Source organism: Octodon degus, unplaced genomic scaffold (assembly GCF_000260255.1).
Source record: "Octodon degus isolate 3935 unplaced genomic scaffold, OctDeg1.0 scaffold00179, whole genome shotgun sequence".
NCBI classification, from domain to species: domain Eukaryota; kingdom Metazoa; phylum Chordata; class Mammalia; order Rodentia; family Octodontidae; genus Octodon; species Octodon degus.
In genome coordinates, this window is record NW_004524755.1 from 3,823,456 (window position 1) to 3,851,146 (window position 27,691).

At 40.9% G+C, this 27,691-nt stretch overlaps 1 protein-coding gene across 2 annotated transcripts in view; it reads right to left on the reverse strand.

Moving 5' to 3' along the window:
* The window catches only part of Samd12 (sterile alpha motif domain containing 12), a 358,721-nt gene that overhangs the window by 139,449 nt on the left and 191,581 nt on the right, over positions 1–27,691 (reverse strand). For both annotated transcript variants that reach the window (XM_023703784.1, XM_023703783.1), the window contains one exon: positions 20,362–20,491. In XM_023703784.1, coding sequence (XP_023559552.1) covers positions 20,362–20,491 — 130 coding nt within the window. The remainder of the gene's footprint in view (positions 1–20,361; positions 20,492–27,691) is intronic.

Genomic DNA, 27,691 nt, shown 5'->3' on the forward strand with positions numbered 1-27,691 from the left:
ATTTTAATAATCTAAGTCAATTTTTTTAAATGCTCTTCTGGGTCACATGTGGTGTATCTACCTTACAAAAGACTATGTTTTCTATTCCCCCTGCACTTCTTATGACATTACTGTAATTCATCTTACCTACTTGGTATAAAAATCTGTATAGTGGCATTGCTGCTTTAAACAGTTACTTTCAAGATTAGTTACTAAAAATAAAGAAATTTATTTTACCTGCATTTATTCCTTTTGAAGGATACTCTTCCTGGACATAGAAGGGGCCTTCACAGCTTTCATTCTGTGCTCTTCTTGCTTGAGGATTTTGATGGGAAATCTCTTGGAATACTTACTCTTTTCCCTTTGTAGGTAAGAGGTGTATTTGTTTTAGAATCTTGTGCTCCCTAAACTTTTTAGAAATGTTTGATATCTGTTACTAACATGGGAATGGTCTCGCTCATTACTACATAAACCAGTGGTAGGAACTTTTTAGAGCGATGGCGCATCCAGCCTCCTGTGGCGCATGTGCCATAGCTTTTCTACCCCTGACCTAAACTCTCCTCTCTATTCTCTTTTTCTTTTCCCTTATTTCAATAATGTATATGTTATATTTTTTCCCATTGCTTCAGTCATGGGATGTTATGGTCTGTGTTTTTAATTTCTCGCTTTCCACTTTGTTTGAAGTAGTTTCACAAATGCATCTCCAAGTTCACTGATTCTTTCCTAAGCAGTGTTGAGACTGTGGATGACCTCAGGGAAGACACTCTTTATACGTATTACAGGCATTTTTTCCCTAGCATTTTCTTTTGATTGTTTATTACAGTTGCCATTTCTGTGCATACATATAGTACTTATTATTTTAAATTTAATTTCTGAGAAAGCGAGTATCTGTATTATACCTTAACCTGGAATGAGTGATTGCTGTCTCGTTAATCTGTGGGATATTTTCCTTCCATGTGTATAATTTTTTTGATGAAAGTTGTATATATATCTGGCAATATGAATGGAATTAAACCAGCTCTAGTATGGGATTTATGGTATAGTGGCCAAAAGTTGAGCTGTGCTGTTTGTTACGGCCATAGGTTTCAAAGTATTTAAATTCCTATAAAATTTAAATATTAAAATTTAAATTTTAATATTAAATATTAAAATTAATTTAATATTAAAATGCTTTACTTCCTCTCTTAGCTTTGGGTCCTCCTTTTGCTCTGTTCCTCAGAGTATCTTTAGGCAACTTCAGCTGCATTCTGCTATTACTCTCGATTTATGGTGAAGATCCTAGATTATGAGGTGAGGTTGTTAAATTGGATCCTGATTCCCTGGGATATGGAAGTTTAACAGTGTTTCTGACCATACAAAAATAGCATGGTACTCCCTACCCCTGCCCCTTAGTTATTTCTCTAGCTAGAGAGTAATCCCCCATCTGTTTTTTTTTCATTTAAAAACATATTTTATTTTTAAATTTTTAAAAATATTTTTATTGAGAAACAGCAATGAGACAGTTTCACAACTAATTACTAGTACATTTTCAATAATTAATACATTGCATATTGTTGTCTTAGTGGTTACTCATTGTACAAGATGCACACCTGATATCCTGTCTCAAACACTATTAGAACAAACCTCTCTACTCATTGAATTAAGACAATGGAGCTGTATATCTATCCTAATTTGAGTATACAGATACAAAATGGTCATTTATTTGTATCCCCCTTTTTTTGGTTAGTTTTGTCAGAGAAGGGCATTCCACTGTCATTTAAATACTGTAGGTGTATGAATTCAGCAAAATATCCCAATATATTCCAATAGTCCATAATACTGGTGGGTTTTCCATAAGACTGGCAATGTCTGAAGTTGCTGACTTGAGCATTTTACAGCTCATCATATTAATATGGCTTTACTTTTTATACTTCATTTTCATACTTTTCTGCTGGATAGTTAAGACCAAGAAAGAGCAGGACCTATATAACAAGAAATGTAGGGCTGGAGAGATGGCTCAGTGGTCTAAAGCACCTACTTAGAACAAGCTTGGCAAAGCACAGAGACCGCGGTTCAATCCCCCAGCACCACATGCCAGCCAGCCCCGCCCCCTGGTGGGCTGAGCTGGCCATACACACACACTAAATAAATAAATAAATTTAAAAAAAAAAGAAGTGTAACTTTTGTATCTCATAAGGTCAGTCAAATCCCCTCAAGATTTAATCTGAAACTCTGTACCTCAGTGTGTAGATCCTTTGTCAGTGTCAGCCATACGGATGAGTCACAGCCATTGCTTGACCAATTTGTTCTCTGTGAAAGCTTCAGAGAATGTTTTCTCTCCATATGACTCTCCTTAGGTATACTCTACATCATCGATCGCTTTCCTCTGTGGCCCCATAATCTGCTTCATCAGAAAATTTGGGACACTACTGAATTACAGGATGTTACAGTACAGGTTCTCCTATTTTCTGAGTCCTTACTGACCTTGAAAGGCTAGGGCCAAAATGTTGGCTGTCCTTGTAGCCCTTCTTTTTCTTTAATTTTTGGTCTGCAAATGTAAGTTGTTAACCCTCCAGAAGAGAAGCTTAATGAAATTATTACCCTATGACATAGGCAGTTGAGCTTAACCTCACTATCTGTCTGAATATCAAGTATCTTAGACATAACATGAAACAGGTATTTTCTATCAAGTATTGACACGTTAAACTTCGAGTCCCTCCAGAATATGAAGAAAAAAGATTAAGAAGATAAAAAATATTTAAAAAATAAGCATTTACATATTTTTACACAGAAATTTAGAAATCTAACAATATACAGCCTTGTAGCAGGACAGCCCTGTGACTTTTTTTTTTGTCTCATTTTTCGTTTATTACCTTTTTTTTTTTTTAAACAAACCTTTACTTGAGAGACAGTACAGCCATAATTGGTATATCATGACAAGCAGTACGTAATTAGAAGACCAGAATGACAGGCATTCCAAGCATGACCCTACCATTACATAGTGCTTTCTTCAGTGCAGTTGCTTCATTCACAGGTATCAGCATACATAGTCAGGGTGAGACACCTACCAATTAACTGCTATTTTCAAAAACAGGCTGAAGAGTCTCAGGACCAATGTCTTTCCTTTCTTGTGCATATAAATGTATGACTTTGCCCCTGTCATGATTTCTAGCTTTTCTCCTTGCACTCTCTTCGTTAATTAATCCTCAAGTTCTCTCTTTCCTTTTAATTGTTATGACTTTCTATTTGTATTTCTTCCTTTGAGTTCTTATACTAGGGAGACTATACAACATTAACACATGTGGGTCTGGATTATTTCACTTATGAGTATATCTTCAAGGGGTATCTACTTATATATAAAGGCTTGGAGTTTATCATTCTTTGTAGCTGAGCAGTACTCCATCATATAAAAATACCACATGTTTTTCATCCATTCCTCAGGTGATGGGCATCTTGGTTGTTTCTAAGATTCGGCTATCACAAATTCTACTGCTATAAACATAGGTACACATATATCACTATGATATGACGTTTTCAGTTCTTTTGGGAAAATTCCCAGTAGAGGGACAGCTGGTTTGAATGGGATTTCCAGTCCTAGTTTTTTAAGGAGTCTCCACACTGATTTCCATAATGGTGGCACACTCTACATTCCCACCAGCAGTGGAGAAGGGTTCTTTTTTCCCCACAGCCTCTCCAATATCTGTTGTTGGGTGATTTCTTTATGATAGCCATTCTTTCTGGAGTATCTCAGTGTTGTTTTAATTTGCATTTCACAGATGGCTAGTGATCAGGAGCATTTTTTCATATATTTATTCGCTTAATTTTGTCCTCAAAGAAGTGTGTATTCATCTCGGATGCCCATTTCTGGATTGGGTCTTTAAATTTGGGGCCTTAATGTTTTTCAGTTCTTTATAAATTCTAGAGAGAAGATCTTTGTCTGAGTTCTTATTAGTCAAGATTTGTCCCAAATTTATGGGTCGTCTTTTCACTTTGTTGATAATTTCTTTTGACATGCAAAAACTTCTCAATTAGAGGCCCCAGTTGTTAATTCTTTCAAGTGTTACCTGTGCGATTTGATTTTTATTCATGAACTCTTTGCCTACCCCATGTCTTCGAGAGTTCTTCCTACTTTCTCTTCCAGGAGATTTAGTGTCTCTATTTTAATGCTTAGATCTTTAATCCATTTTGACTTTAGCTTAGTGCATGATGATAGACCTGGGTCAAGTTTTAGTTTTCAGCATGTAAAGAGCCAGTTTTTCCAGCACCATTTGTTAAAGAGGCCATCTTTCTTCCAGTAAGCGTGTCTGGCCCCTTTGTCGAAGATCAGGTGGCTGAGTGTGTTAGTAAAGTCTTCTGCATCTTCTAATCTACTCCATTGATCCTCAGGTCTATTTTGTTTGCAGTACCAGGCTGATTTTATCACTGTAGCTTTGTAGTGTAATTTCAAGTCAGGAATTGTAATGCCTCCTGCCTTGTCTTTGTTGGCCAGGATGGCCTTTGCTATTCTAGGTCTTTTCTGGTTCCAAATAAATTTTAGGAATGACTTCTCTAGGTCTGTAAGGCATGATGCTGGTAATTTGATAAGGACTGCATTTAACCTGTACAGCAATTTTTGGAACATGGCCATCTTCACAATGTTGGTTCTTCCTACCCAGAAGCAGAGAATATATTACCATTTTCTGAAATCCTCCACAATCTCTTTTTTCAGAGTACTGGAATTTTCCTTGAAAAAATCTTTCACTTCCTTAGATTAATTCCAAGATATTTCATTTTCCTCAGTGCTATTGTAAAAGGTATTGTTTCTATAATTTCCCTCTCAGTATGTTTGTTACCTGTGTAGAGAAATGCTATTGACTTTTGGGTTTTGACTTTGTATCCTGCTATGCTACTGAATTTGTGTATCAATTCTAGTAGCCTTTTGAAGTTTTTTTGGGTCAAGTAAAGTATCACGTCATCTGCACATAAGGATAATTTAACTTCTTCACCTAGTCTTATTCCTTTTCTCTCTCTTGTCTAATAGCTCTAGCTAGTGATTCCAGAACTATATTGAATATGAGTGGTGACAGAGGACATCCTTGTCTTGTACCAGATCCGAGAGTAAAAGATTTCAATTTTTCCCCATTTAGAATTATGTTAGCTGTTGGGTTGTCATAGATGGCTTTTATCAGATTGAAGTAGAGGCCATCCATTCCAATGTTCTGTAGGATATTTTAACATGAATGAGTGTTGGACTTTGTCAAAAGCCTTTTCTGCATCAATGGAGATGATCATGTGGCTTTTAGATTTCGTTCTATTAATATAGTGCATTACATTTATAGATTTTCCAATATTGAACCATCCTTGCATCCCTGGGATGAATCCTACCTGGTCATGGTGTGTGATCTTCTTGATGATTTACTGTATTCTATTTGCTAGTATTTTATTGAGGATTTTTGCATCTATATTCATCAGGGAGATTGGCCTGTAGTTCTCTTTTTTAGTTGCGTCTTTCCCTGGTTTTGGTATCAATATAACACTTGCCTCCAGGAATGATTTTGGGAGGCTTCCTTTCTTTTCAATTTCTTTGAAGAGTTTGAGGAGTATAGGGATTATAACTTCCATAAACTTCTTGTAGAATTAAGCTGTGAGTCCATAAGGACCTGAACTTTTGTCGGTAGGTTTTTTATTACAGTTCGTATTTCATTGGCTGTAATTGGGTTATTGAGAGTTATTATATCTTCATGATTCAGGTTTGCTGATTTGTACCTTTCTAGGAATCTGTCCATTTCTTCTGTCTCTTCTATTGTGCGAGAGGAAAGATTCTCAAAGTAGCTATTGATAATCTTTGAATTTCCACTGGGTTTGTGGTGATTATACCCTTTTTATTCCTAATTGCTTGTATTTGAATTTTTTCTTACCTCTTTTTGATAAGGTTAGCTAGGGGCTTATCGATTTCATTTAGTCATTCAAAGAATCAGCTTTTTGATTTATTAATTAATTCTTTCAACTGTTTTCTTCATCTCAATTGAATTAATTTCTGCATTAATCTTTATATGATTTTTTTCCCCATCTTGGGGCTCTGGGTTTGGTTTGCTCTTCCTTTTCCAGATAGAGGTGCAAGATTAGGGTGTTTATTTGTTCCCGTTCTGTTTCCCTAATGTGTGAGTTCACAGGTATAAATTTTCCTCTGAGCACTGCTTTCATTGCATCCCATAAGTTCTGGTATGCTGCACTTGAATTTTCATTGAACTGTAGATATTGTTCAATTTCTTGTTTAATTTCATCTGTGAGCCATTGGTTGCTGAGTAGAGTGTTGTTTAATTTCCACATATTTATGGGTTTTTTCTGGTTTCTTTTATTGTTTATTTCCAATTTTACTGCACTGTGATCGGATAACATGCATGGGATAATTTCTCTTTTCTTGCATACACTTAAGCATGACCTATGGACTAGTATGTGGTTTATTTTAGAAAATGACCCATGTGCAGCTGAAAAGAATGTGTATTGAGCTGTTTTTGGATGGAACACTCTGTATATGTCCACTAAGTCCATTTATTCCAAGCTGTGGTTCAGTTCTGCTACTTCTTTGCTAATTTTTTGTCTGCTTGACCTGTCTCTTTGAGATAAAGGTGTGTTAAGGTCTCCTGTTAAGATGGTTGTATTGGACATTAGATTTTTTCATGTCCATTAAGATTTGTCTTATATATTTGGGTGCTCCTGTGTTTGGTGGATAAATATTTATGAGTGTTACCTCTTCCTCTTGAATTTTTCTCTGAACCAGTATATTGTGGTCTTCTTTACTTTTTTTGATCATTTTTGGTTTGAAGTTAGGCTGTCTGAGAACAGGATTGCTACCCATGCTTTTTTCTGAGATGCTGGGGCATGTAGTATTGTTTTCATCCTTTGCCTTTCAGCCTACGAATGTCTTTATAAGTTAAGTGTGTTTCCTGTACAGAGCAGACTGTTGGATTTTATTTCCTAATCAACTGTGCCAATCAGTTTTTTTTAATTGGCAAATTCAGTCCATTTACATTAATGGTTATAATTGAGATGTATTGACTTATGATCGACATGTTATTTACCTGCTGTTGTTTACTCCTTTTTTTCCTGTGTTTAATTGTTTGCCCTATTTAGTGGGTTCCTTCTGTTCCTGTTTGTGGAGTTCTGATTATTTTGGTCCCTCTCTAGAACATCTTTCAGTAGTCTGTGTAGAGTTGTCTTTGTCATCATGAAATTCTTTAGTTGTTCTTTGTCATGGAAGCATTTCACTTCTCCATCAAACTTGAAAGAGAGTTTTGCAGGGTATAGTAGTTTGGCCTGAAATTTGTTTTCACAGAGGTCTTGAAGTACTCTGCTCCATGCTGTTCTTGCCTTCATGGTTTGTGAAGAGAAGGTGGCCATAATTCTGATGGGTTTTCCTTTGAATGTGATCTGCTCCTTTTCTCTAGTGGCTTTTAATACACTATTCTTTTGCTGAATTTCTGGGATCTTGACTATTATATGTCTCAGTGTGTTTTTAATTGGGTTGAAGGTATTTGGCATTCTGTATGCTTCAGTTACCTGGATGTCAGATTGTTTCCCCATATTTCAGAAGTTTTCTGCTATTACCTCTCCCTATATTTTTTTAAATGTCATTGTGTTGACTCTTCCTTTCTCACTGATGCCTGTTAGTCTCACATTGTTCATCTCTGCATCGTCTTGCAGGTGATGAATTATTTTTTCCTGCATCTTAGTTGTTTTTAAGAGATCTTTTCTTACCTTTTCACTAGCTGCACCAGCATCTTCAAGATCTGAAACTCTGTCTTCACTTTCACTTAAACGGTTTTGCAAGCTTGTGATTGAGATTTTAAGTTCCTCTATATCTTTTTCACTCTGCTTCATGTGATCTATTTCTTTTCTATATTACTCATTCAAGGAATCCATCATTTTTCTAATCTCTATTTTGTTTTATCAATGTCTTCTTTAGAAGCAGTTATTAATTCTTTTACTACAGAGTGTTTTTCAGATTGGGTTTCCTCCATATGTTTCTGCATTTGATTCTTTACTTCAAATGCTATTAATTCAGAGAATTTTTTTATTTCCAATCTGAGTTCCTCTATACCTTTCTGCAATTGTTTCTTTATTTCAGATGCTATTGTTTCAGATATTTCAACTGTGTGATTCCCAATTTGTTCCATGCTATTGTCCTTTGCAGTTGTTATGGGTGGGCTTAGGGTCTGAGATGTTCCTTCTAGTTGTCTTTTTTTTTTTTTTTTTTTTTTTTTGTGGAATCGGGGATTGAACTCAGATCCTTGCGTTTGCCAGTCAAGCGCTTATCCTACTGAGCCATCTCCCCAGCCCCCTAGTCATTTTGTATAACATTGTCCTCTGATCTTTGATGTAGAGCCTTGGAGCAGTTATAACCTTAGCCCCTACCAAAATTCAGGTGCAGATCTACAAAGTTTGAAATTATCCAGTTGTGCCTGGCTTGCGTCTGGTTGCTGTGCCCAGCTCCTTCCTGCTGCAGCCCTTGGGAGTGAATCTGTTGTGTCCCTCTGGCAAGATGTTCTGCTCTTGGACTAAGTGGGTGATCTCTTTAGGGACTGCAGCTGCAGAGTTTCACCCCAGGCCTGTATGCCAGGCCTGAGCTGGGTATGAAGGGGACGAGGGGGTGCAGGGGAGAGGGGAAGCTCTCCCCCACACTTGCCAGGCCTGGACTGGATCTGGGGGTCCTGAGAATGTGGCAGAAGTTCTCACTTGTGGGCAAGGGGGGGGGTCTCTGGAATGATGGGGGGGTCCCCAGGGTGCGGCAGAAGGTCTCACTCATACTGTGTGCCTGGTTTTGGACCGGAAAGGTCCTACCGGTGCAGGGTAGCTGGATGCTCTCCTACACACTTGCCGGGCCTGGGCTTGTGCTGGATCTTGGGGTCCTGAGAATGTGGCAGAAGTTCCTACTCCAAGATTTCTCTTTTGTCAAGGAAGTTTAGTTCTATACTGATGGGGGATAGTAGTCTTTACTATTGATGGTGAACTTCTTACAGCTTTCAGTGATAAAAAACAGCCCACTACAACACCAGTGCCATAGGTTTACCACAACTGGTCTATACCACACCATTCTCTAGTGTCTTAGTTTTGCACTCAGGCCCTTCTGCTTGCCAGGGAAGTGTTTATTCCACTGAGCCATCTCCCTGCCCCTCTAGTGTTTTATTTATTTATTTATTTATTTATTTGAGGAACAGGGGATTGAACTCAGGCCCCTGGCGCTTATTCTACTGAGCCATCTCCCTGGCCCCCCCTTTAGTGTTTTAGTAAGGCTTTGAAGTATGGGTTATTCAGGCCTCACAAAATGAGATTGGAAGTCTGTCTCTTCTCTTCTACTTCCTGAGAGAATTTGGTAAAGTTTAATATTGATTCTTTCTTGACCGTCAGAATTCATTGGAAAAGCCTTCTGGGCATAGTGGTTTTTTGGGGGGGAGATCTGAGCAAAATTTTAATTTATTGAAAAATATATGGATTCTTAGTTTTTCAATCCTTCTTGAGTCATTTTAAAGTTATAGTCTTTTAAATTTATCCATCTTATACAAGCTGTTAAGTATATTGGCACAAACTTGCTTATAATATTTCTTACCATCTTTTAGTATATGCAGAAAATGTAACGACGGTCTACTTTACTTCTTTTTTTATGAGATTATTTTCTAATGAATCATCCAAAGAATCATATACCAAGAGTGCAGGAAATTTGTTCACACACTAAAGACCAAATAATCCAGTCCTACAGTAGTGTCCTGCTTGAGTCCTGCTGAAGACCTAGAGCTCATAACAATGCCTCCCCTGAGTCCAAGCTGCATTTCTTGCCCACAAGAGAAGCAGGTGACAATGATTCTAACCTTTAAGGGTAACACCAGGCAAGAGGTAGCTAAGATAGCAGAAGAACGAGGCTATCCAGCAGGCAGTTCCACTGCTAACGCAAAACCCTGCCAAATCCTTTAGCTTCTGGGGCTATCTTAATCAATGGATGTCCATCCTATATAAAGGCAGGTGTGGGGACCCATCTGCCTCTACACCAGGCCACAGTTTCCAATGTCACAAATACCATACTTCAGCATACTTACTTCTTAAGATCAAACACAGTGACTCTATTCACCACAGGGCTGATGACCGAGTTTCCATTACAGCTGAAATTTAAGTTTCCATGTCGATAAACTGTACCCAGCAAGTTTGAGAACTGGAAAGAAAATATGCTGTCGTAACACAGAGAAGTTTCCACTCCCTGGGAAGGGCAAAGTGAGGCATCTGGACAAAGATAGCACAAAGGGCCTACTGGCTGGGGCCCTGCTGATCTCTGGAGGCATCTCAGCAGGGGAGGAACATATGAACCCAATTCTCAGAACCTAGGGCTGGCTTTGCAAAGGTGTGTCAGATGCACCAAAGGCATCGGCCAGGCAAAGGAAATGAGACCCATGGTTCAGCAATGAAAAGCCCTAGCAGTAGACTGGGGCCCCAGAACAGACCCCTATGCTAACATCCTATTCATCTGCTCACCACAGTTGTCACACAGTACAATACTAGGGGGTACAACTGTACCTCATATTCTACATCTATTGGGAAGAGTGAGTAGAGGGCTGGCCAAATAGCTCAGTGGATTAAATGCCAGCCCCGTGCCCAGGGGTGCAGTAAAATGGTGATTGAGACTGGGCGTGGTGGCCCACGCCTGAAATCCCAGCTCCTGGGAGGCTGTAAACAGGTGGATCACTACAAGTCTGATTTAGTAGTGAGACCCTGAACACTCTGTGGACCCTTTCCTTAAAATAAAAAAGAAACAAAAAATTAAAAAAAAAGCAAGTAGACTCACACAAGCAGGTTCTAAAATGCAAACCAGACAGCTACTCACAGGGAGGGTGTTTAAAAGGCCGAGAGAGCTGGAACCTAGAGGGAAGGCGGCTAGCCAGGCTAGCATCTGGAATTCTAGGTAGAAGGCATGGGGAGGGTTCTAAGTCTGAGCCTAGGTTTTGAACAGAGCTGTCCCACCACTCAGTGCACATTCCTGTTGCCTCTTGGTTGCGGGACTGGTGCTGGGACCAGCTCGTTCAGGGGCAGAACTAGGCTTAGTTTTTGGATGGGCAAGTAGACATGATGGGCCCAGCAGTAAGGCTGAGGTGTAGCCTTAGGGACCTAAAGGTAAGGAGCTGGGCCTCCAGGGAGCCAGGCTGGAAAGAGCGGCCAGTGGGGACCTACACAAGATAGAGCAGCCCACAAGGGTGATGGCGGAGGGGGCCCTGGCTGTGACCCACTCCCTGAAGGGCCAAACGCCATGCACCCCAGGGGTGCCCAAGTAGGCCCTGCTCTCCCTGTCCCATCCGCCCTCTCCCCGCACTTCTGGCACGCAAGCCCACAGCACCCCCATGGTGGATCGGCCTGGCACACGTACGAGCTTTCCTGGTGGCGCCCTCTGGGGTACCCCGGGCGTCTCGCCTCGCCGCTGTCCTGCCCACGTCGTCCCCAGCGACAGCACTCACCCGGTCCATGAACTTCATCGTGCAGCCACATGTGTACGCCGGGGCCACAGCGACTTCCCTCTACTTTACTTCTTGATATGTTTCTTTTTCAACTCAGCTAATCATTTATCAATTTTCCTGATCTTTTAAAAAAGCCAACTGCATAAATTCTCTATATTCCTTGTACATTTCTGTTTCAATGGTTTCAGTTTAAATTTATTATTTCTTCACTTCTAATTACTTTGAAATCAGTGCACTTTTTCCTTTCTAAATTCTATGACAAAAATTGAATCCAATCATATCCAATTTTTTCTTTTCTAATGTAATCATTCACTGATGTAATGTTCTTCTAAATTCTGCTGTAACTATATTATACAACTGTTTGAATGCTTCTGTATCATTCAGTTAAAAAATATTTTCTAATTTATTTTTTCTTACTGATACAGTTACTTGGATACATGTTAAGTTTCCAAGCATTTCCAAGGAATTTCTTGATAGCTTATTGAAGATCTCTGATCTGATTCTGTTGCAGTCAGAGAACATGTACTCCATAAGATTTCATTTTTTAAAAAATTCTTTTATCTGTTAACTGGCATACAGTGTATCTCTGAATAATTCTCTCAACTGGAAAATAACACATATTTTGAAGTTGCTGAGTCTAGTGTTGTATGTGGCCCATGGTTGGAGGCTACATAAAATTTTAAATAAATTAATTAACTATGATTTAACAAATAAAAGAAATGAATAGGTGTAGGTTGGCCCAAGGAACTGGAATAAGCTGTTTTGAGAGAAGGGAGGGAGCCAGTGTAGCTACATGGAAGGTGACAGGATGAATACAACTGAGGACAAAAAGTGTCCAGAGGACATGGCACACATCTGGCTAACCTAGAGCGCGAACGTTCATATACAGATGACAGCAAGGGAACGTCTTCTGAAACAAGAGAAAAAAAGAACAGATAAATGAAGAGGATGGCCAAAATTGTAGTGAAGTCCCATCTGGCAGCCTGTGGAAGAAAGACATCTATGGAGACAAGGAACTTGGCAGGAGATAGTTGGGTTCTCCAGCTGGGAGGAAGGAAAGGATTAGGAGATCCACTGTGGTTCCACTGAGACCCGACAGGAAGAATCAAATGGCAGTGGTCACTCATGGTTTTCTTTAGCTTGGGTTTCTAATATGGAACCTACATACAGCCTAGGGATATATTTCAGTTCACCCTCAGCACAAACTTTTAAATAATTAAACCAATCTACTATCACTTTAATATAAGAAGTCCAGTCTCAAGGATCTATGGGCTTCACAGAATGGAAGAACTAGTCCAAACGAGAACTAAGGGAGGTTTCTGTAGGAGGAAGTGTCTAAACTAGCTCAGGATGAACAATGGGATTGTCAAGGTGAGTGGACAGGCCTGTGGATGACACACACAGAGAATGACACTTGTAAGCCTTAAAAGCAAGCCCCCAGCACCATCACAGAAATTCCAAACAGGAAAAAGGAAGACAAAAACACAATGCTGCCTACGATTACAAAACGCTCACCCCTGGAGGTGTTCATACAAAGGATGCTTGGCCCCTGGAAGGGGTGCTGCAAAGGTCAGGCCTGGAGACCTACACCTGACTGGCTGGGAACGCACTCATCCTCCACCCTGCCTGGGCCCTGCTTGAGGGAATTCCATAAAGCATGATGCTGCTGGATTCCTGCTCTCCATGGGGTACACTCAGCCCACTTCTGTACTGTGTCGTCTCTTGTCACTCGTGTGCCTTGATGTATGTCCCTTGCCTGCTACCACGAACTGAGAAGCCATGCCTGGCTCACTAGTGACAGGTGATGTATGATTCATGATAGATCTCTGAGGATGAAGTTCAGGGAAAACAAAGCAGGGTATATTCACCTGGCAGCCAAGCTGTCAGGACAGGACAATCCCATTTGTTTTATCAGAACTGTCTTAAGGGGGAACTACCCACTCAGGCCCCCCTCCTGCCCCTCTCTTGGACAGGAGCTTTCTTTCTCGCAATAAATATATTCTGCTCATAAAAAAAAAGAACTGTCTTAAGAGGCCAGAAGAGGAAATCTTGTGTACCTTAGAGTTACAGGATAACAGCAATATGTGACTGATCAGGATCTCATGCTTTAGAGGACTTCTTGTACAATGCTCTTTGTCAATGACTGGTACTTTCTAAGATTCTCAATAAATATTCTGTGCATGCTCAATTCGGGGCTCAGCCAGACAGGACATCTGGGAGCCCTTCGGCCGATTTCATCCAGCCTTGCTGTCGTTCTTCTTGTGGCTCCAATCATTCTACAACAGACCAGGATGCCTAGTGAGAGGATATTCTGAGCAAATCCATTTATTAGAGACTTAAATGAAATTCTCTAAAAGACTGGTCAGGTATGAGCCTCATACTTCCATGCACATTTCTCTAACTCTTTTATTTCTCACTGAAAAAGATATTTTTTCACTGACTCTATAACACTGTGGATAGTTCTCAAAGTTCTTTTCACCACTCAGAATTATACCATCATGAGAACCAACTTTGCAGCCAGGCCTGGTGCAATCCCAGTGCTCTATGAGGCTGAGGTGGAAATGTCCAAGTTTAGACCTAGCCTGGGCAATTTAGTGATATAGTTACAACCATCACAAAATTAAAAAAATTGCTGGAGATCTAGACCATTTGAAGGTCTTGAGTCTAATCTTCACTACCGCCAAAAGAACAACAACAACAACAACAACAACAACAAAAAAAAAAAAACAACTTCAGTAGATCTGGCTTAAGAATGCTGAGGTATATTCTTCAAAAAATTAGCTAAGTTCAAAGAGGTTGGGATAGATATATAGTTGCATTCTCTTAATGAATAGAATGATTTGTTCTAATGGTGTTTGTAAATGGGATCTCAAGTCCGCATCTTGTACAGCAATTAACCACTAAGAAGAATATATGCAGTGTATTATTTGTTGAAACTGTCCTTCCGATATGATTTGAAACTGTCTCATTGCTATCTGTTTGTCAATAAAACTTTGAAAAAAAAATAAAATAAAAATAAAAATACAAAAAATTAGCTAAGTTAACGCATAGAAATTAAGCTTTCCATCAAAAACAGCTAACAATGAAGAATTGATGTTACTATTGAAAAATTAACCTATGAGAGATAAAACATACCCTAATAATGTCAGGAACTTTACAATGGCTCACAGCTCCATACGAAGTATAGAACAGTTCAGACAAAAGAGAAATGACACCAAATACAAAGGTAGAGCGATATATAACCTGATACCCAGAGGGAAAAGCAAGGAAGGAGAGGAATGTGTAGGGGAGGCACTGTGGTAGTTACGCACAGCCATGCTCCATTTGGCTATGCCGGATGCTAAGATGCAGCATTCTCATAGGTATGCCACATCAAGTAACTATGTCACTTCTGACACTCGTCCACTGTGCGCTCCATTGGTCTCTATGGGAAGCTCTAACCATAATAAAAGACTGAACACAACAGCAGAAAGAGAAGGGGCATTATTCCACTGAATGGAACAATGTTCACAAATGCACAGTGTTTCATTCTGAAGGCTTGAACATGAGGACATGGTTTCCTTTTATTCAATATCCTGAGCAGCAGTACCAAATTTCATGGTGCTCCATCTCAGTGGAATTCTGTTCAAAGGGAAAAGAGGTGCAAACAGGTAATGGCTGAAACAGAAAAAAAGGATGAGAGGTGTTCATTTATTCCGTAGGAGCTCATTTAGAAATATAACAGATCAATACGGACTGTTAGTAGGGGGTACTTAAATGGTAACTGCTTATTCCTGCAGGCAGTGAAAGGGTACCCTTTCTACATTCAAAGTAGCATTTTAAAAATATTTTATATTCTGGGAAGTGCATGCCTCATCCATGAAAATAAGTCTTAAGAAGACGACTTGAAGCCAAAAGAGTTGAGGCAACTGAGCAACAACCATAGGCAGAACACCAGGCACAGCCAGGGGCGGAAATTTCTTCCAACCTGAAAAGATTCTTAACTGCATGAAAGGGAATCTGGCAGCTGCCTGTGAGCTCACACCTGCTCCCGGTAGAGCCTCCTCATCAGCATGCCACGCCAGGACTCAGAAAGCTAGGGAACGAATCCTTCAAGGCAAGGAAATAGACAAATTTCTTTCCTTTTAGCCTAATCTGGTGATTTAAATCTATATATTCTAATGCCTTTCCCGTGTTCCAACAATCTTACTCCTTTTAAAGAACACTTCTGCAGGGAGGTAACACAAGTAATTTTTCTTCTGACTAAACACATTTTCCACAAAATAGCAGGTGGCTGCTGAACACACTGAAATTATCAGAAATTTTAATAGGAAATTTACAAAAGCCTTAGAATGCTGGTAGGTTAAAATGTACCTAAATTTTTCTTAGGCTTTAGAGCAACTAGGGGGATATTTGTTTAGAATTGAAAGTCCTTCAAAGGCATAAGAGAAATACTAATGGAGTGGAATTATTTGTGGAAACACAAATACAAATATTTTTTCTAAATACTAGGATTGAAGGATGATTTCAAAAGACTTTAAAATCTTACAAATGCAAAAATTAACATATATATAAGATTATTATTTAACATTACTGAGGAAATGAGTTCACAAGAGAATCCAAACCGCAGATATAATTAAAAACCAGGAGAGGAAAATTCACCTTTCAACTGCAACAGGTAGGAATTTCATTATGTGCTAGTACCCGGATTGCTGTAGGGGAAGCCCTCCCAGACAAGAGATCCCTGAGACCTCAGACAGCCCTGAGCCTATTCACACCACGCTTTTTCCTATACATACTGATGGTAAAATTTGGCATAAAAATTAGACACACTGAGATTAACAACAATAACTAATATAATCGAACAACTATAACTGTAGATTGTAACAAAAGTTATGGGAATGTGAACTCTCTCTCAAAATATGGAATTTTCCCCTTAATATTTTTTAGGCCACTGTTAATTAAAACCACAGCTAAGGAGAGGTTACTGTGTTTCTATCAGTTATACGCAGTCTGCAGAGTTATCAAATTGCTTCCTGGACTCAGAATTAGATGCCACAAAATGGTGTGATAATAGGTTGTTTTGCCAAGTTTTCCAACAAAGCACAATTATTTTCCCTACATGGGTTATTGAGTATCTTACTTTTTCAATACAAAAATCTAGCACATGGTAGGTGCCCCATAAATATTTATATTCATTAAGCTTGATATCATCCCATTCCATCAATTAAACAACCTTTAAAGATAAATCTGATTCCACTAACAAGAAACTAACTTGCATGACACTGAACAGCTACTATGTCTTCAAGGTTGAGGTAAAGGACAGTAGGGAAGATCTGACTCAGATCTATTGTCAAAAAACGCATTTTCTTTTTATTTAATAAATGTCCTTTTTGTTTATCTTCACTGGACCATCTGTCATTTAGTTAAGAGATGCTAATTTAACATGCTTTCTTAATGAGCACAATATTAGAGACCCTTTCTTTAAGAAAGATCAATGAATGGCAACACTTGAGAGGGTCAAACCATAAACCTATCCTGTACATGAATGGGCTTGTTTGCAGTGCAGCATATTTACCAGTCTGGACCCCTCTTAGGTCTCCTTTTTCACTTCCAGGATAACAGAACCAATGAATTCAACACTGTTTACATGTGCTGTTTTCATTTCACAGAAATCAGGATAACACTTAGAAAAACAGCACCAATTCACACTCATTGTACACTTACCAGGACATCAGCTCCTTTCATATCAACACTGCCAGCTAAGTACTACAATCATCTCCTTCTGCTGCTGAAGAAAGTTAAAGTGCATAAGCAGCCCTCAAAAAGTCACCAGGCACATGGTTGCAGTTCTGGGCATTGATCTGACCCATGTGGCCACTATCAACATGGTAAATCTCTTCGTCTTAACCATCCAGCAGAAAGGTATAAAAATGAGGTATGATAAGGTAAAGCCATATTAATATGCTGAGCTGTAAAAGGCTCTAGTCAATAACTTCTGTGGGTAACCCACTACTATTGTGGACTGCTGGACTGTGTTGGATTGTTTTGCTGAATTCAAGCACCTGTAGTATTTAGATGCCAAGAGAATTCCCATCTCTGACAGGACTAAACAAAAAAAAAGGGATACAAAGGAAGGAAGGACCATTTTGTATTTGTATATACAGAATAGTTAGGATAGATATACAGCTACATTCGCTTAATTCAGTGAGAAGAAAGATCTGTACTAACAGTGTTTGGACAGGATACCATGTCTGCTTCTTGTGCTATGGATAACCACTAAGAAAATAACAATGTACCATGTCTTAATTATTGAAAATGTTCTATTAATCAGCTTTGAAACTGTCTCATTGATATTTGTCAATAAAACAAAACAAAACAAAACAAAACAAAACAACAACAACAAAAAACCAAGGCAAATCACTCTGCTGTCTGTACGGCCTACTGAGGTTTATCCTGTATCACTTCTTTACTTCTGCAAACTTTTTCACCTTGGTCATCACCGTAGCCGCCAAGGATACTGGGATTTCCAGAGCTTCCAGAATGTTGGCTGCCTGGTAACTAAGATCTGGCTCCGGTCCTGGAAGCTTTTATGGCCTTGGTTCTTGGGATCATTTGGGTACTTTGCATTATTCCTAACAAAGGCAGGGGTCGGAGAACAGAAGACAGTGGTCCTTGAAGGCTGCCAATAAGACACCAAGGAGATGTAGAACAAATTCCTGCCTTCTTTGCTTGCCAGAGAGCAGGCTGCCCTCAGAATGAAGTGTGAATATATGTTCCACAACCCCAGGTGAGATTGGATGTTCTAACAGCACAAAGCTGCAGACAGAAGGTGTTCTGTATGAGTTCATTTATCCTGATGACAATCCCCTGAGACAGGTACTATTATCTTCCTGACTTTGAAGAGAAGGAATTGAGGTTGAATAACTCACCCAGGTTAAGCTGTTTGCCAAGATCCAAAAAAGGCTGCAAGTTACCAATACCGGATGTGTTCTGTAGAGACCAACTGTATCACCAAAAGCAATGTGACAATTGTTGGCAATATATGCCTCCTTCCCGATCCCCTCCCTTCTGCTACCTTCTACTTCACAAGCACCAAAGCATTCGTAGAGGCACCCTGCCTAGCCTCTACAAGCCATTACAAAACTTGTCTGTCCTTCTAGCGTACCTCATAATTCTCATCCATAATAAAGGACAGCACTTCTTTCAAATAAGATCATGAGAGGACTCATTGCTATTACCTACAAGAGCATTAGACAGCTATTATCTGATGAAAGAGCCTATAATTCGAAAAATAGTTATGGAGAACTGATTACTTTTGGGGGTGCAATAACTGATCTTACATGAGGTTTTCTTACATCCTGATGTAAGAACAAACAATGACATCTAGACACTCATAATCTAAGTGCCCTCACTACCTTCCGGATTTCTGGAATTTCACCCTAAAGGGTCCTTAGCTTTAATTTTGTGGACAGAAAATGTGCCATAAAAGGTGGTTTTAGGAGAATTCCACTCTCCTGTTAGCAGCTTGAGCTGTACTTCATGTGAACTCTGTATATTTAGGCATTACCATCTTGATCAGCGAGCATCTAACCTAGCTCAGCAATTTTTAAACTTACTGCTAGAACACATCTGCGAATCAGTTTTCTGGATGAGTGGAATATGTAAAACAGACTAAAAGGTAGCTGGTTTGGGTGACAAACACATGTCGACCCACAGCATTATCAAAGCCAATGGCTCCAGGAAACACTTTGAAAACCACAATTTCTGCTCTAGAGAGGTAGAAAGTTCAGCTGACCTCATGTTTACAGAATCAGAAGTGAGCTGTAAAAAGGAATATTATGAATACTCTTTGATTAACACATCTCTTTTCAAAGCAATAGGAGAAACTAGAAAGAGAGGTCAGGGTTTCTTCAAATAGAAGGTAGACTGGAAAGAAGGCTCAGAGTTCCAGTGCGCACAGTGATTCCAGGGAAAGGCACTCTTCTGCTGGAGCACCCATCCTCCAGAGTGGAGAGAGCACCACACTCCAGATCCCCAACATCCTTTCCTGCCACCAAGCCCACAGAACAGCGCTCCTTTGCCCTCCCTTTCTTTTGTGGAGGAGGGAGGAGTACTGCCCTGCTGCAGGGAGGACTGCAGCATGGAAGGCAGGACTGCAGCATGAAAGGCAGAGGAGACCTGGGCGCGAGCTTCTTCCTCGCACTGACACCACAGTGGGTAGGTGGGTGGGCACAATCGCTGTCTGGCCCATACAGCTCCCAACTGAGTGACTCCAGTCTATGGTATCTGCAGTGTACACATCGTCCCATTTTCTGCTTCTAAGAGTTTCTTGACCTCTACCTACAACAGTGCAATAATCTTGAATTAATGGAGTCGTAGTTGGTGCCTTAAAGGACAGCAAGTTACTATTATAATTGTACTTCAGAAACTTAGAACATCTCTGGATGTGGTCATAAAAGGGGGTCCTCCAGGAACTGGATGGTCAGAGGACAGGGCTGGCAGGGAAACTGACTTTCTACCATGGCTTCTTCTTTGTCACTGGATACATGAATATCTTACCAGTCAGAAAAGTCACTACACTTTAACATCGTGAACAACAAAATCATTCGAGGTAAACATCTTGCCTGCTTAGAAGATGCCCATGCTGATCCTATAACCAAAAAACCTTTTTTTCCAGGATTGGCATGCTCATTTTCTCTAGGGCCCTCCAACCCCTCACTCTGAACATGCATTTATACCGGATACTCAAAACCCAGTTTCCTCTCATAGCCACTTGTGTTCGTTAAGTACTATGGCTCAAGTGGATTGGAGTTTATTGGCCTTTTTAAACTAAACCTACAACAGACAATTTTGTCAGGAAGATGCCATTTCACTGGAAGGATATGGGAAGGGCCACCATATGAGAAGGGGAAAAGGGAAAGAAGTAGCTAGACGCTGTACACTGTACCAGTTATGTCGTGCTGTCGGAACGACTCGCTGTAGAGCTGATACTGATTTGGACAATGTTTCTTCAACCACTTGCACACATCCTGCTGGGTCCACAGAGCCGCTGGCTTCGACAGCTTCACTGCAGCTGACTGTAAACAAAGAAGGGAGAGACGCTCTGTTAGGGCCAGCCCCGTGCAGGAGGGCACTGCTACGGCAAGTCCTAGAGTGTGGGAAAGCCTGCTGCCTGCTTCCCTGGAGATCTTTGGCTAGCTTTGTCTTCCCCCTAACCTCTGCAAACCTTCTGTTTTGCTAAAAACCACTAAAATAAGATCCAGAAGGAAAAAAAGTAGTATATAGTATTTCCTATTATATACTCTAAAAAAAATAATGGGACTGCTAAACAAGAAATTAAATTTTAGGTCAGAAGTTCAGTGGTACTACAGTGCTTGCCTAGCAAGCATGAAGTCCCTAGTTCAGTTCCTGGTACCCACTCTCCTAAACAAGAGATTTAATTTTAGGGGTAAAATAGCGACCCCTATACGCCTTTCCCATATTTTAAGAAAGCATTTATCTCTGTTTCTGACACCCCTAGGGGCTTGGGCAACACTTGCCTCAGCAGGTACAAATCATTTCTTAAGACTGAATGTTACAGGATTTAGAAATCTGCATGTGTCCCCAAGGGCTCTGGACTGAGGGTGGCCCATAAAGCCTGGGTCATGAGCTAGCCACAGGGGCGAGCAGAAAGTCCTTCCTGCAGCATGGGGCCACAGCAATAACACCCTGCAGCAGCCAGGCTTTACTACAGAGAAGCCAGCCACTGAAGGCCCTTTGGCACTCTCTGGATCACTCATCAGGGGACTGTGGGGGTGGGCAGACCCCAAACCATGAAAATAAAGCCACACAGAGGCATGAAGGGCCCAGCCTCTGACACCTGGGGACTGCAATCACTTTCTTTAATAAGCACTGGCTCTGCGCACCATGCTGGTCTCCCTCAGGGAGCCCAATACTTTGGCTAGGGCTAGATGAAAGCTACAACATCAATAATCTGTAACATCCTGGGTGAGTGTTTGCCAAACAATTAGGGCTGAGTTTGATAATTCTTTAAAGGATCCTGGGTGGTGCCCAGACCAGACTTAAGTGGCATCATCCTTCCTGCTAGGCATAATCTCCTCTCACTTCTCTTTTAAGTCAAGGCAAACAGAAAGCTTTAAGTTGGTAGGAGTGCGACTGCTTCCAATACAGAAGCTTCCAGAAAGCAGGAAGCCTAAGGTCTAGCAGTTCTATTTATTTTCATTATATTTAAAGTTACCTTTATTTTTTGGCAAATAAATTATGGAATCAGTTTTTGTCATAATTTCTGAGAAAAAAAGTCAGTGGCCCCGTTTAAAGAATGATTAAGGAAACAGTGGCACAGAAAGTGACATAGTAATAAAAAATTTTCATAAAATTTTGAAATAAGGATGCAAATGGTTCAAGTTTGTAAAGCACAGTGCTTGGGTAAGTAGTTTATTAATCTATATCCCAAAGGTCATACTTATACAACAAATAAAAACAATATTCTAGTTTGTATTGTGATTTTTCTTCTATTCCTATTAAATGTGGCAGATTCTATTTTCCAAACACAGCTTCATAAATGTATATATATATGTGTACACATGGGTATATACATATATGTATGTATACTTGTATGTATCTAGCCATATGCATGTGCAATATGAGATAAAATACATTTTTATATTTTATATAATACATACAAATACTATATAGTGTATTATATTATGTAGACAAATATATACATTATACATTTATATATCATACACATATATACATACACACATATATGTGGGCATATTTGTGTGTACATATATATATATATATGTGCTTCTCAATCAATGTACCTAACGCTGATATTTGGGGCTGCTATTTCCACCCCTTGCATTTCAGTAGGGTATGCGACACTATGACCAATGGAACACAGAGGAACTGATGCCATGTGACTTCTAAGGCGAGGTCATAAAAAGGGTGCAACCTGGCACAAATTTTAGCCCTCACCCTTGAGCCCAGCCACCATATGGCATGGAAACCCAGCCCACATGAAGAGAGCATGTGTAGAAGTTTGGCCAATCTCCAACCAAAGTATCAGCACACAGATACCACCAATCACCAGACAGAGGTGTCCACAAGCCCCGGGTGGCCCCAGCCACCAGCCTTTGACTCTTCTGACTGAGAACCCAGACAGACTGACGCAGGGACAAAGCTCCCTGCCGTACTGAGTTAATTCCAGACTAATATCCTCAGTGAGCATCACTGAGGATATTAAATAAATTCTCACATCACAGAGATTTAGATCAGCTACTTTACGCCCCTAATAGTTAGAATGCTGCAATGCGTGCTCAGCAATGACACTGCGCACCTGCAGTACCTGTGTGCTCCCGGGTGCCTTGCACTTCACAGAGGCTCTGAGCATGCATGAGGAATAAGTGAGGAGTGAGTGGCCTGGAGCGACCTCACTGAGGCCCTGCTCCCAGGCCTGCCTCACCACCAATGCAGCTGCCTGTGCCCGGCACCCCTCAGCCTCAGGCTACCACCACTTTCCTTCTAACCTTTGAGAAGCCACACTAACTGCTTTGCTTACTCTTATGAGAAAGCAGAATCTTGGGCATGGAGGGTACAAATGAATATGTGTGTGTGTGTTTTTTTAAATGTATTTAGTACAGGGTCTCACTAAACAGATTGGACTCATAGTGATTCTCCAGTTTTCAGCCTCCTAAGTGCTGCCATTACAGGTGCATGTCTCATTCGCCATCTCTGCATGCCTGGGGGTGGGGCCAACATGGCACACTGGGGATTGAACCCAGGCTGCTGCGCTCTGCCTAAGCAGATGCTTTAGTCTGCTAATGTATCTGGCCAGCCCTTATTCATTGTTCTTGATGTTGATGTTTAGACTTCTTGTTTTGCCCATGATTACTTCTATTCCTTTGCGTAATTGGGAAACTAGACTTTAAGATCTTTTAGGTAGACAGGCACTTACTGCCATGTTTCACAAGTCAGCACCTCTGAATCTGGCTCTTTCCTGCTCTACAAATTTTCCTTCAGATTAGCTGAGTGAGTTTAGAGCTGACACATCATTACCCCAGAACCTCAGCAAGTTTCTTGCAAGTAAAGCTAATCACATTTTTGAAGACTCCTATAAACCAGTCACAGAAGGTTATAAATTAGAAAGGGAACAGCAGGACGATGGAGTTGCTTATACATCAATATATTAAACTTCTTCCTTCCTGAAAGGTCATTCTTCAACTTGCCCATTTCCCAGGGAAGAGAGGACCTGCTCCGCCCACACCAGCCTTTTCAATGAGGCCTCAGGCGGAGATGTGCCCGAACTTTGCAACCCAACTCAGAGCACTTCCTAGCCAGCCCACCATGGGTGCTGTGTTAATCATTTTCCTCTCATCATAAATTCAGTAGTTCTGGGGCTAACACTCAAGGAGTTTCTTCACTTTTTTGGCAGCATATATTCTTTGGCAGTAATGTGGCAACACTTGCTTAGAGAAGAAGATTCAAGCTTCCCGGGGAACTGGCAAAACAATGACATGAGAAATAAAGATTGCAATCATGAACAACTGCTGTTTATCTCTTCTGGTCCAAGAGTGATATCGTACTGACCCTGTTTATCAGTTGATTCTTAGCTTTGGTTGTACTATGAAGTTATTTTTAGTTAGCTACATCTGTACTTAGGAGGCATGGTGACCACAACTGCCCACGCTGCTCTTTTCTCTGGATTCTCATCTTCTTCCCATCTGGCAGAGTGTCTCTTCTTGTAGCCCAGGGTAAAATTCCATGGTAGGTACTTCCTTCCATCATCATTACATCTTCCCAACAGCAATCAAATTCTGAAGGTGAAAGCCATCACTTGGCGCCTTAATCAGCTTAAGCTTTACTTCTACATGCATTGTCGAGAACAATGTTGGGAGATGAGATCATCTATGGGATTCCACATATGGCTCCACCGAAGGCAAGAACAAGGTATGGTGGTGTCACCTCCTGCCACTAGCTCCCAGCATCCATGGTCTCTTGCATCTAGCACTAGGGAACCGTTTTCTCTGATACTTTGCCAGGCCTTATGTTTCGTTTTTCACAGTAGGAGCCCAGACCAAAATAATAGTAGTTCATAAAGCGAAGAGAGAAAGCATTTCACATTTATTAGGAGCAGTAAACTAATAAGAAAAAACATCCTGCCCAAAGGCAAACATTAAAAAAACATTTGCCCCAGTTTTCTTTCCCTACCTTCCCTTCCACCACATCATTCCTGAATTTATAACCCCGGAGACAATTTTGGTTTGTTTTGCAGCCCCGAAGGGGCCTGAGGCGATTTAATACCCTAACCCCAATGTATTCTGGTACCGAGCAGAATTCCAGGCATGTATTTCCTTTCTGAATTGGTCCTGGCCTCTCCACAGACAAAATGAAAATGCATTTTGGATATCCTTTCTTTGTTATTTTTACAGGGAAAATTTATGCAAAACACATAATCCTAAAGGAAAAGACACTGCCAAATTATTTTTTCTAAATGATTACTTTAATTCACCCTCATACAATAATTTCTGCTGTATTTTATAGTAATTTCTGATTTGTGCTTAAGTAGAAAACATTCTTAAACATTGAGTTTTGAGTTCTTCAAGGTAAATTTGAAGCTATTTTGCTAAGCAATATAGTTAAATGCTTTGAAGAAGTTTAACATTTAAAATCATATTTCAAAAGGACTTTGAAATTTCATTTTGTGATTTAGTTATCCCTTAACATTTTGTAAAATAAATTCTCTTTTAGCATAGTAGGTTTTTGTTTATACGAGAACACTGTGATTTTAAGCTCTCAACTGTTGCATAAACTCTTAGCTTGCTTAGTCTACGTAAGAGTAGTCACTTCATAGTGAAAAAGAGAACATTTAGACTGTTTATATCCACTGGCAGACAAAGTGAGCTGCACAGGCAAATCGACAAAGTGGTGCACACATTTTCAGCCTGTGTTTGAAGCTCTAAGAACGGTCTTCTCTTACTATCTTTAATTTTATTTCATTTCAGTTCTTAGCACCGCTAGTCCACATTTGTGTTACATTACATAAAGACCATATTCTTCACGGGGAGCTGGCGCCTAGGCGCAACTCAGCTTCACTGATTTTCACCCACTTTGCTCTCCTCCCTCCAGCTCTGGCTCCCTTGCCCTCCTGCAAGAGCTCTAGCCCCCTTCTTCTTATCTGTCTCTTATCTTGCATTCCAGCTATTCTTTGGGTTTCTCATTTAAGCCACATGTGACAGTGAAGCAGGGTCTGCTTCACATTATGCAACACTATGGCCCCAAGACGCACCCATTTTCCTTCAAGTGACTTGAGTTTACCCTTCTTCATGGCAGAGCACCCTGAAACACCCTTTCTTTAGTTATCTGTCCTTTTACTGACTACTATTTGTTCTATCATATTCAAGATGTAGGAAGGACAAGAGGGAACACACACAAATAACAAACTATTAAGCTCACTGTAGCAGCTTTTAAGGTTTATTCACCCCCCCAAATGGTCTCTAAGTATTAGGAAGAAATGAGCTAGTTCAAACACTTAAACTTACTAAGTTTTGAACACTAATGATACCCTCTTCTGTCACTTTAACTCTAACAGAAGGAGGTGGTTAGAAAATCTTTCACAGGGCAGGGGGAGTGAAACCAAGGCCTGGCTTGGAGCAGTACCACCACTGAGGTCTCAGTTCCATGCACCCACAAGCACAGGGAATATCTCCACAAACCTCTTCAAGGGCCTTTTTGGCAAAAAAGAAATGCGCATTCTTGGTGAGCTTGGATGCTGCTAGAAAGATGATGATTCTTTATAAACTGAAGCTTGGTGAAATTGGGACCACCATTCCTGCCACAGGTTTCAATGTGGAGACTGCTGAATATAAGAACATCAGCTTCACCTTGTGGGATGTGGGTGGTCAGGACAAGATTCGACCACTGTGGGGCCACTACTTCCAGAACTCCCAAGGCTTGATCTTTGTGGTGGACAGCAATGACAGAGAGCGAGTGAATGAATCCCGGGAGGAGCTCACGAAGATGCTGGCTGAGGACAAGCTCCCGGATGCCATCTGCCTCATGTCTGCCAACAAGCAGGACCTCCCCAATGCTGCGAAGGCAGCTGAAATCACAGACAATCTGGGGCTGCACTCTCTATGCCACAGAAACTGGTACACTCAGGCCACCTGTGCCACAGGAGGACGGGCTCTACGAAGGATTGGACCGGCTCTCCGATCAGCTCTGGAACCAGAAGTGGACCAGAAGCCCCCTTCCCTCACTTCCTCCTTCTCTGCCCTCCACTTTGCTCTCATGCAGCAAACGTTGTGACTCTGCGGTTCTGAGTGCCAGAAGCCGTCTCCATGGGTTGGCACAGTGTGCACACATAGTGCTGTCCATGTGCAGATGCAGCCTGCAGCCAGGTTTTTATTTAATTTAAATAGTTTCTGCTTCCACTGAGGCAGTTTCTGGTACTTGTGTGCAGTATTACTCAGCTTTTTTATTGTAAAGAAAGAATCAATTGTAAAGAATTCTTTCTTTACAATAAAAAACTCACTGTTAATACTGAGAAGGGATTTGAGTACAGGGCACCTGGCCTCCAGGAGCTGCTGAGCTGCAGACTGGTGTCAGGGTCCACTTGGTGGTTGGTGTATAAACCAAACTCAGTGCATTTTTAAAAATAGTTAAAAGTTACAAGGTGAGGAGAACAATTGAACACACAGCAGGAGACTAATCCTAGTGCAGTTTGGCCTGATCATCAGATCAGCTGTTCCTCTGGGAACTCCAGAGATGTGACCAACAAATGCCATCACGGCACGGTCAGTCGAGAGCCTGTGGCCCGCCTGTCTTTGGGTCACCTGCGGCCCACAGCACTGTGCTTGCACTCATGCTCACACGGTCACCTCGGGGTAGCAGGAGGGTTATGACGGTACAGGGCCAGCCCACTCGCCCACCCTCCCCCTCGGTCAGTGTGCAGCTGGAGCGGCAGCCTACTCCCAGTGCCCACCCGAGACTTGCGCTGGTCAAAGTCTGGGTCTCACCAGCAGGAGTACATGCAGGCTGGGTTGGTTGGTCCACTCCGGACCGCAGTCCCGGAGCACCCCCACCTTCATGTGTGAAGTAGCTTCCTCTCTCAGCTTGCAAGGGTCTGATCTGCCATCAGAAAAGATGACCTCTACTTTTTTATTTTGTATTTTAATAAACACTGAAGAAGCTAGAGCTGTTAAATTTACCTTGGGAAACTTCAGACCTGGTTGATTTGTTGTTGTGGAAACTCTTACTGCTTTCAATACATGATC